This window comes from Bactrocera neohumeralis, chromosome 5 (genome assembly GCF_024586455.1).
Source record: "Bactrocera neohumeralis isolate Rockhampton chromosome 5, APGP_CSIRO_Bneo_wtdbg2-racon-allhic-juicebox.fasta_v2, whole genome shotgun sequence".
Taxonomy (NCBI): domain Eukaryota; kingdom Metazoa; phylum Arthropoda; class Insecta; order Diptera; family Tephritidae; genus Bactrocera; species Bactrocera neohumeralis.
In genome coordinates, this window is record NC_065922.1 from 15,798,618 (window position 1) to 15,809,841 (window position 11,224).

Below are 11,224 nucleotides of genomic sequence, written 5' to 3' on the forward strand. Positions count from 1 at the left end.
CCATGCAAAAGAAGTTGAGTTCCATACAAAATTGTATCGATTGTAATTTCACAGGAATAAAGAATTTTATTAATATCTCAACCCGTTTCTGTTTTATATAAAAATTTATAGCGCTCTTATTGAAAAACCCATTATATGCCAGACAGATATCAGCGGTGGCGACAAATGAGCAGCATTGTAAGGAGAAAAGGACTTTTAGATCAATATCTCAAAAACTGAGGGACTTGTTCGAGTAAAATGCGTTCGAAAAATAACCTTGTCGTTTTCCAAAGTGTGTATTGAGAAAATGTTTTAATTACAAAAAATACATCATTTGGTTAAAGCTGGCATTTATTTAATACTTGATCGATATTCCACAGGAAGCGGCCTCCAGGAGTGCTTAACACTCATTTCCTCATTTTCCTCTTTTTGACCAAACACGCCTCAAGCGGTTGAACAATACAAAAGTTGACTGAACTGTAAATACTACATTGTTCCCATCACGGTTAATGTTCTTCTACATCCAAAGCAATCTTTTTCAAAGCGGTTTGAGTTTGCTTGATTTTTCAAGGTAAGTTTTTGAAAATAGGGATTTCATGATAGTACTGCTACATTTGATGACACATCTCTGGAATCTGTCCCTTATTGTATTTAGTCTAATCTCTTTTTAAACGAAATTTGTTTAGCTTCTCTCAGACTGAGCATTGGTTTCTTAAAAAAACTTAATAATAGCTGTGTTCACACTTTTATATGTCACGTGATTCCTTCCTCTTCCTGGCTTGTTATCAACATTTCTAGTTTGTCCATAATGCTCATAACACCTCTTCTCAAATTTACAACTCGTTTGAAAATAATTTTCTCTTAGGTTGCTTTGTTAGAACGGCTGCTTCAAAACGTTTCTTATACAGTGTTCGCACCTGAACATGTCTTAATTGCAAAAAAATAAAAACAGCTTTTCGCGAATTGATCGTATCGTATGCAGAAGGTACTCTTATTTCAACATTATCCTTTTTACTGAGAAATTGTTGGATATACCATATACCAGGCTTTACTAAACTTGCCCATAAATAAAAAAAGATTGAGTTCTAGTTGAAAACAGTTCTAATAATAAAAACATTAATCTATAAAAGTCCTAAACCTTCACACAAAAACACTTGTATACATAAAAAGGACGTATGAAAACTTGTCTGTAATTAGAACTTAGTAAAAGGGCTCTACCGAATCTACCGTCATCAAAATGATTGGGCTTTACAAGTATCGCTGTAGACCTGTGTAGTCTATATTTCATCTAATAGTCACAAAATGTGAAACATTTTCAAAATTACTGAAATCTGTCGAAAGAAAGACATTTTTATTTACATTCTCTGAAAACTACTCGATATCATTATCGAGGGAAATTTTCGGTTAAAAATTTTGGATCTTTAATCTTTGGATCGCTGATTTGTAAATTTACAGAATTTACAAGCAACACTGGTAATGTCACGGCAAAAGGTTCTCCAGTTTTAAAATATTTCTTTAAGGAGGGAACTTTCTCTTATCTAAGACATAGACCAATTCCAAGGGTTTCAAGTCGATTTGTTAAGGTAATAGTCTGGTAACTTATGCCTATTTTTATGACTTCTTTGGAGGGTGGTTTTTTATAGGAAAATAAAAATGAATTATCTTGAATATTTAGAGTGTTTTTATTTACATTTACAAAAATTTAATACTTTATTACTATTATTATTGTCACTCGAAGTTGGCACCTCAAAAAAAAATGCACGTGGGTGGCCCCCACCCCCCATTCTTAATCTATAGACATGTCGTTCTGGTCGGAACTACTAAACTAAATAACAAAATGGCGGACTTTGAAAAAAGTCCTTTTATTTTAGCAAAGAAAGGGTTGTAATATAAAAAGTTAAGAATGAAAAAAATTCTCGTTAGTACCGGCGAGTGTACGAGTGACGATAAGTGTGTAGAACAGCCTGTTAAAATTTGAAAGCAATCGGTTCAGTGAAAAAAGCGTTAGGGCCCGAGCCAACCAGAAAAACAATGTTTTGAAAAAAACGCGTTTAAAGTTCAAGAACTCCGAGAGAGAGGACTCTGAGGGCTCTAGGAAACTCGTTATAACTCCCGAAATATTTCGAATTTCTGTCTGAAATTTTCACAGTATATTCTCAAGACATTGTACTTTCAAATTAAGCAAAAAAAATTTCGATTGTTTGAACCCAAGTTACCAGACTACTACCTTAAGAAATATTTCATTTGACTTCCAATAGATATAATTAAAATAAAAAAAAAATATTATTTGACTTCCTTCCTTCTTCACCTATTTGCTTTTCTTACTTGTTAGTAGTATGTCAAGACTTAATAACACCAACTTTGCAGCTATTCAACCTAACCTAATTAACATCATTATTATGAGCATATAGCAAACATATTTACATTCACACAAAACTACTTTATTTATAATTATTTTGTTTACTTCTTTAGTTTGCACTTGAATTTGAATTTTATTTTCGTTTTTTAAGTCTAATTTGAACTATTTGCTTTTTTGTTGTTATTATTTTATTATTATTATTTATTATGCGTTTTTATTTGTGTTTTCACACTGTGTGATTTTTGGAAGTTATTTACTTTTTTTACCTTTCCGTTTTTCTATGACATTTTTCGCATTTCATTTGTCTTTTTTATTAGTTTATTTACTTTTACGCTTCTACGCACACTTCAAGCGCATGATGCCATTAACGCAGCCAACGCAGTCGACGCATTGCTAAGTACGGGCATTTACATAGTGATTATACATATGTTTATGTACATATGTACACATAGTTATATGTATGTATGTGACCACATGTTTTTGCTGAAGGTCAAGTTTATCTGAGCAATTATTATTTTTATTATTTTTGCCTTTAATTTTTGCAATTACCAAAGACGAACTTAACGGCACATCTGCGTAATTATTTTTGATATTACTTTAGGTAACTCACTTAAGTTAATTTAATTATAAATTATTTTATTTTTATATAAATGTCAATGACAATTCTGATAATTAGCTGACATCTGTTAAATTAGCTTTCAAACCGCATCAATGGCTAAGAATGGTTGAAATGGAGCTTGCTTACTTGCCGTTACTCTTTAGGGAGTGAGTTTGACAAACCTATTTTTGGGTTGTGACCTGCGGCCATACCAGTCTTAACACAAAGACACACGTTGCTATTGATAGCGCTTTTTGACCAGCGTTGAACGCACTTAAAGAGTTCAAGGCTAGTAGCGTCACTCTGTTATCTGAGTAGATGGTCACTTCTCTGAAGGAGGCTGCACTCCGGAGCAGTAAATCTACTACTACCTTAATGGCTGCAACCTCGGCCTGGAAGAGACTGCAATAGTCAGGAAGTCTAAAGCTGGATTTGATAGAGAGCTCCTGAGTGAGTTCGGTTTGGCGACTCCATGATCCAGTGATCCGGTAGGAAGTCAAAGTGAGAATTTAGACACGTGTGCTTTTAGGAACCTAGACTCTGTGAGTCCGATGGCAACTATCTCAGGCATACACCTTCCGACGATGTTTACGGGCAATATTTGTCGACTATGGTGTCGTAGAGCCATAAGACCAGTCTCGGTGAGAGACCCCACCTTTCCCCAATGGCTCCTCTACAGCAGTATAAGGCAATCGATGCCTTTTTTGCTCTCTCTTCAATATTTGTCTCCCATGAAAGCTTCCTATCCAAAATGAGCGCTTCCATTTGCGGCAGCGGTGCCACCGGGATCTTGTAGCTTTTAGTAAATAAAACTATTTCAGTCTTATTTGGGTTGATGACGAGATCGTTTACCACCACGATCTTCAAGTTTTTTAAGCAGGTTGTCAACCACCAGGATCCATTGAAGAGGAAACGGAACTCCACCTTGTGGTATTCCCCTACTCACATTTCGCCCCTTTCAAACATTCTGTCGAAGAGAGGACTGAAAATAAAGTGTTTGAGGTTTGATTCAACTACAAGACCATCCAGAGCAGTTACTACTGCTTCCGGAAGGACGTTGATGAAAGCTCCCTCTATATCTCCATCAGCGAATTCCTTAACCCTAATGGCTTTCTCAAGCCATGACACGATGGAGTGCAGGGCAGTATCCACTGACTTGCCTTTGAAATAAGCATGTTGCGCTCCTATTAAATGGTCACTCGGAATTGTGGAAGTTTGACTATCTACAAAATATATCGTTCTTCAAAGGTCCACATACTTATGTTAATTAAAATAATCAATTTACTTAATAATTTAGAAACTGTCAACTTATTTTTAACAAATTATTATTTGAAGTTGAAAATCTCTAGAGAATAGTAAATAGTCTAGATCCCTATCTTTTGACTTCTCAAAGTTATGGTGCTCCTATCAAAAAATGCCATAAAACGATATTTAAATGCAATACAGCTGAAAATAGTATAAAATTCGGAGGCAGTTCCATTTACATAACAAGATTCTGCCTTTTGTTTTTGTTTTTGGTTAGTCTTAATTTTATGCAATAAAAATAGTTCAAGTGTTTTGACAGTATTTTTTATCATTTTCTAGTTTCACTTTCATTTCATTTCGCATCGCGTGCAAATTTTCTTGAAAAAAAATCCAAATTTATGATAGCAACGCAGCATTTTTTAAATATTTTTTTTTTCAAGCTCGTTAAAAAATTATGCAGAATAATTAAGCGACTTTATCGCGACTCTTATGCAGACCCAACATATTTTTGGTATGACAGAAAAATAAATAAAATCTGCCAGCATTTGGCAAGAGGCAGCATAAATTTTGGCTCAAATTTTCGCAAGTGAGAGTGTCTTAAAAAACTTGTTTGGTGAAGGAGTAGTTGTTGGAGTTTAGATGATTTTTTTTTTAAATATACATCTCGAGAAATTAAACTGTTGTGTTAAGAAAACAGAAAAATGCAGAAAAAAACTTACGAAAATTATTTCAGTTATAAATTATTAATAGTAGGAGAATAACTTTAATATGTTATCGAAGTTTTCAAATGAAGATTTTATAATGAGGAATCCAATCTCCAGAATTTTAAAAACAAAGATTTCAACATCTTCTTAAAGAAATTAAGATTTTAAAGGAAATTTCGAAAAAATCGAAGTCTTACAATAACTTTCAACTTTCGATGCAATTACAATACTAAACAGTCCCACTGTACATTATGCAATAACGATCAGACAAAAGAGCAGGAGCTAGCAAAAAGTGTAAGTGTCAGGTTATATATTAACGGTTATGCCATATCAAAACATTGGTTATGGTTAGTAAACTAAAGGAGCAAAAAATGGCAAAAATTCACTTCTTAATTCCTTTTTTCGCTACTGCGCAAAGTTAGCATATTAACATACATATGTACGTACGTGTTTGCGATCTGGTAACACGATGTGCTTAAGCTGCATTTATTTTGTCCAAGTAATTACTTGCTTATTCAGCGATTCGTCACATTTGATAGGAACTTGCTCGCAGAATCGGCTAATTATGGCTACCGCTTTTGTCACAAACAGCACAACTGTACTTGAGAACAACAGGTTCAAGGCGTTAGTTGCTCAAGAAGACACCTAGAAATACTTAAAAAGCACTTAAGTGTATGCTAGGGTAGTTGGATAAAACAGAAAAGTTTTAGAAGGAATTTACTGGATTGAGTAAGTTAAGGAATGGTCATCTGATGTCGTTTTTATTGTTTCCAACAAGACAACAAATCCCTTCATTTACATATTTTTTGTAGGGATTTCAATCTTGCCATCACTTTCCAATTACCAAACGTCAAAACTTCCTGAACTCTGTCAACTGTCAAAGTTCAGGTGGTTTTGACGATTAGCAGTTGCTCTCTTACTTTTAATGAGAGATGAGTTAAGCAGCTCTCCATCTCTGGCTGTAGATCTCTCTTATTTAAAATGCTTTAGTAAGGTTTTAGGAGCGTTATAGTCTAATTATTGGAAATTATTAATATCAGTGCGCTTATTCATACTGGAACTCAAACTGACAACAGCTGAACAGCTTGGTTTAGATTATTTGCAATTTTTAAAAAGGGTAAGAATCATATAGAGTCTCTTATTTTAAAAGGTATAAAGTAAACCAAAAAATGGTTGGATATTTTCAAAAATTTTTCCTTCAATGAGTTTTCAAACAACGTATAAATATTTTATCTCAATTTATTTTTACACGAATTTGAAATAACACGAGTAAATACGAAAAAAAAAATATTTCTATTTTTACACGACACGAATTTGAAATAACACGAATAAAAAAACAACAAAATTACAAAATTTTTTTTACATGAATTATTGGATTTAACACGTTTTTTTTCAATGAATTTTTTTCTACTTAAAATAATTCTGGTGTGTATTCTGAGTTATGTCTATGTATGCGTAATTTCTGTTTAATTTCTGTGTAATTTCTGGAAATGCGGGATTCCCCGAATTATTGAAAAAGTAAAAACGTACATAATGTATTGTACACACAATTTAGTTCCTATTTGACAATTATAATTGAAAGATCGTTAGTTTTTGCTGATTTTTAACAAGTGCTAAGTAAAATAAAGTAGAAGCTCATATAATTTTGGTAGACCAATAACAGGTTAGTTTCAAATATTTAATTTTAGATTTTTGCATTTTTGATTAATAAAATATATTTTGGTAGCCATACCCATGTTACATAATTCTCCTGCATTAAAAATGAGGAAAGCGATCAGCTTAGATACCAAAATCAAAATTTTAGATCAACTTGCAACGGGACAAGGCGCAACGGTTGTGGGAAATAATTTCGGAATCCATGAAGCTACTGTAAGAACAATTAAAAAAATGAAACGGCAATTAGAGCATCAGTATGTTCTGGAACAAAATTAAGTGCAAAGTCATCATCGTATGTAAGGGATGTTGTTAAAGAGAAAATGGAAAAAGCTTTGGTAATCTGGATAGAAGACAAATCCCAAAAGAGAATACCAGTAGACGGACTTGCTATCAAGCAGACAGCATTAAGAATCTATAAACGTATCCAGGAAATTGATCCAGATACATCATCTCAGTCAAAACAACATGCATTTTCCGCAAGTACTGGTTGGATGACTGGTTTTTTAAAAAGACACGCTCTCCACAATATAAAAATTAAGGGAGAAACTGCATCCGCTGATGAATTGGCTGCTAAAGAATTTCCCGAAAAACTAAAAAAAATTATTGAAGATGGAGAATATACTCCAGACCAAGTTTGGAATTTAGATGAAAGCGGCCTTTTTTGGAAGAGAATGCCTAGAAGAACTTATGTAGCAAAATCGCAGAAAACAGCCGGTGGTTTTAAAGTAGCAAAGGACCGTATTACGTTGTTGTTTTGTTCCAATGCTTCAGGAGAACGTATTCTTAAGCCACTCCTAGTACATCGTGCCTTAAGACCACGTTCCATGAAAAGTGTAGATTTCAATAAATTGCCTGTACACTGGATGGCGAACAAAAAGGCTTGGGTAACCAGTGCAATTTTCACAGAGTGGTTTCAGAAGCACTTCATCCCAGAAGTTAGGCGCTACATGAAAGAAAAATGTCTCGAATTTAAAGTTCTTTTGATTCTAGACAATGCACCAGGCCATCCAGTTTTGGAGCACCCAAACGTACAATTTTGTTTTTTGCCGCCTAATACCACTTCCCTTATACAGCCACTAGACCAGGGGATAATTGCTACGTTTAAAACGTATTACATAAGAAGTTCATTTCATTATGTTGTAGAAAAACTTGATAATTATGAGGAATCATCAGTCATAGATGAATGGAAAAAATTTTCTATAATGGACTGCATTAATCAAGTCAAGATCGCGTTAGATTTATTAAAGCCATCAACTTTGAACTCGTGTTGGAAAAATATTTGGCCAGAATGCGTAAAATGCAAAGATCCTGTTATCGATAATAACGCTGAACTTGCTGATATAATAACAATGGCCAATGCAATCGGTGGGGATGGATTCGATGACCTATCGTTAGCAGATGTAGAAGAATTGTTGGTAGATGAAAGCTTGAGCGAAAATGAAATTATCGAATTCACCCTTGAGACTCGTTATGATAAAGAACATAGTGACAGTGACGAAAGAGATCGTCCAATTTTGAAAGCATCTCTAATTAAAGAAGGTCTTGATCTCGCTACAAAATTAGGTAGTCATTTTGAACAACATGATCATGACGAGGAACGAGCTGCCAAATTTCAACGTGAACTGAAATCATTAATGGCATCTTACAGGGAAGTTTATAATGGGTTAACGCGAAATAAAACTCAATCTAAGATAACTGATTTCGTTCAAAAATCTACTGATGTCCCAACACAGTCGGCTAGAAATGATAATGATCAACAAAATCATTCCAGTGATGGCAGTGATATTGTAGTCTTTCGCAAACGTTTACGTTTATTATCAGACAGTGACAATAAATAAAATTGTTTAATGTTTAAATTTTTCTTATGGTTGTACTTTATGTTATTTAAGTTTTTTGGCAATGAATTTCTGATATTATTTTTTTTATGAAATCTAAATTTTAATTTATTTTATTATAATTTAGTTTATTTAATAAATTAAAACGAAAATAAATTCTTAAAATAACTACAACAATATTTTTTTTATATTATTTAGTCTAATTTTAACTTATTTTTTGAGGTCTAGAACCAATCTATTATTTTTGTACTTGGCCAGTATCTTTTTTTACACGATTTTTTTTTACACGAATTTCTCGGGAACCATTCTATCGTGTAAAAACAGAATGTAAATTTTATAAAAAGCTATCCCAAGATCAAGTTGATTCCATAATTATTGATATTCTAACAAGACTTCTCGGTTGAAGGAAAATGAGATGATGAGTTATACAAGAAAGTTCACACCAAAACTATCTTCAACTATTTTTTTTTCCTTACAATCTACAATTTATTAATAACAAATGTAGACCATTATATGAATTTTCGAAGAAGCTATATATTCGTACAGAGCTGTGTTGCCAGGAAGAAATACTTTTGTCTGCAATTTGTCTAAATTGAATTTTGGCTGAGTGATTTTAAGTCTATTTCGGTGTTTTCTGAGATCTGTTGAATTGCTTTACGTACTTCATACTAAGATGTCTAGAACTGATTATGCTCAAAATTAAAAATTTTAGGATATTATCACAGAAATATAGCTGACATGCGTGAAGCTTTAGTCTTTTAAGAAAAATATGAATGATTTAGAATTTCAGTCAAAGTTCAATCGGTTCTTTTCTAATATTCTTACAGTGGAAATGTTTGGCTTTTGAAGTTATAACTAAGCTTTTGGACTCATCAAATTAGACCAGTGTCAGTTCTTGGGTCAGATTTTGATGAAATCATTAACAAAAGTGATAATAATGACCTTAATCATCTAAACATGTTTAGGGTGCTTCAAAACAAAACTACTCTGTTCGCTAAGTACTCTGAAAAATATGTTCTTAGACATCTCTACGAAAATATATTGAAAATATCCCCTTTGTTGTTCTTCAGACGGATAAATGCTATTTGAACTTTTTCATGGTCGGGCAATGGAACGTCTGCTCTATCGTCATCGATTGGGGAATCAGGTTCGACATCTACTGGTGTTATGTTTTCAGGATAATTTCAGGATGCTCTGGGCATCAGTCCCTAGGACACCTCTGGGGGTTCTACAAGAGTATGCTCGTCTTGAAACCTTCTATTAATTGACGCATTTTTTCGTAGATTTTTCGATAATTTTTTCTATCGGCCAGCTTGTTAAGCTTTTCGTACCCACGTTTTTGCTTTTTTTGCATCGCCTCAATTTCCTCTTCAACTCTCGCCATCTATCCTATCCCGAAAGCGTTGTGGTCGCTTGCAACGTTGCGAGGTTGGCAATCTGAATTCTCTCCATTGCGACACGGCACTCTTCATCGTACCAGCTGTTGTCTTGCCTTATCCGAAAACCAATCGTTTGCCGTCTCACAGTCCCGTATTCCGAGTTCCTTATGTTTGTGACGTGTCTTCCAAGTATCACAACATGATCGATCCGGAGACAGCCAAGTAGCTTGATAAACTTTCATATGCTGGAATCTACTACTACAGATAACCATATTTCGGCTCCCGCCATATTCGATCGGCCTGAACCCATTTGGGAATGTTTCATCGAGGAGACTGAATTTACCGACCGTTGTGCCAAAGATACCTACTTTGCCCACCCTGGCGTCAAAATCGCCAAGCACGATTTTGACTTCGTGGCGGGGGCAGTTCGCATAGGTGCGCTCCAAGCGCTCATAGAAGGCATCCTTTGCCACATCGTCCTTTTCTTCCGTCGGGGCGTGGGTGTAATTCAACGATATATTGAAGAAGTTCGCTTTGATTCGGGTTGTGGCTAGACGTTCATCCACCGGGGTGAATGGCAGGACCCGGCGACGGAGTCTCTCTCCCACACCGAATTTGCGCTCCCTTACATAACCACTGTAGGAAATGTCATACGAGGCTGTTGTTTGCTTTTCATTGGGGGCGTTTTTGTCGCACAACTGTGGGGAAGGAAGTTTTGTCTTCTCACATTAGCTCGCCTTCAAACAGATTTGGCTACCCAGAGAATACCTGTCTAAGACCGGAAATCGTGAGTTGCTTAGAGAACTTCCATCACGTGCGCGAACTTCTACACATGGCTCCATCCTCCACGTTTCCTTCTGATGTATATCTTCACAATAAATATTTGTGTTAATAGAATAAAAATTTGATATATTATTTAGTTTTAAGTATTTTCTATTATCAGCAACACCCTGTACTGTTATTTCATCGTTGTATTTATTCTGCAGACTATGATAGCATACTTTCAGGCGCGTATTTAGTGCTGCCACTTTGCTGTTATAACGCAACATCAAAGATGTGATTGCCATGTGTCGGCACACACGCACACAAACATACATATATATAGCCACTTGTCATGCTGTTAACTAAAAACATGTTTCCATACGGTTATGTAAGCTAACAGCGTGATTTCTAGTTGCCAATTTTACAACAACGAACTCTATTAATTATTTTGATAGATTATTGTGACGAAAATGAAAAAATATGTAATTTTAAACTATTTCGAAGTAGATATTGACGTAAATACTTTTATCATCCAATAATCGAATTTTATTTGATCAATAATACATATGTATGTATGTATATATTAGCTGTTTTTTTTCCACTTTAATAAAAAATCTGCCTGTTTTTCAACCGACTGGAGATGCCGGGGATTGAACCCGGGGCCTTTCACATGCAAAGCGAACGCTCTACCACTGAGCTACATCCCC

The 11,224-nt window shown here is 34.6% G+C and overlaps 1 protein-coding gene and 1 non-coding gene across 2 annotated transcripts; one reads left to right on the top strand and one right to left on the bottom strand.

Annotated features, from left to right (window-relative positions):
• The first annotated feature begins 6,266 nt into the window (after positions 1 to 6,266).
• On the top strand, positions 6,267 to 8,545 carry LOC126760558 (tigger transposable element-derived protein 1-like). The gene is made up of 2 exons (XM_050476270.1): positions 6,267 to 6,548; positions 6,612 to 8,545. Exon 2 carries the CDS (start codon positions 6,862 to 6,864, stop codon positions 8,377 to 8,379), a length of 1,518 nt encoding a protein of 505 aa, XP_050332227.1. The 5' UTR covers positions 6,267 to 6,548; positions 6,612 to 6,861; the 3' UTR covers positions 8,380 to 8,545.
• A 2,607-nt stretch (positions 8,546 to 11,152) lies between these two features.
• Trnaa-ugc (transfer RNA alanine (anticodon UGC)) lies at positions 11,153 to 11,224 on the bottom strand. Its single transcript has one exon. It is a non-coding gene; the product is annotated as a tRNA-Ala (tRNA).

What these genes read in the sequence shown, in the direction of transcription:
- LOC126760558 (XM_050476270.1), top strand. Translation starts at nt 6,862, where the DNA reads ATGGAAAAAGCTTTGGTAATCTGGATAGAAGACAAATCCCAAAAGAGA.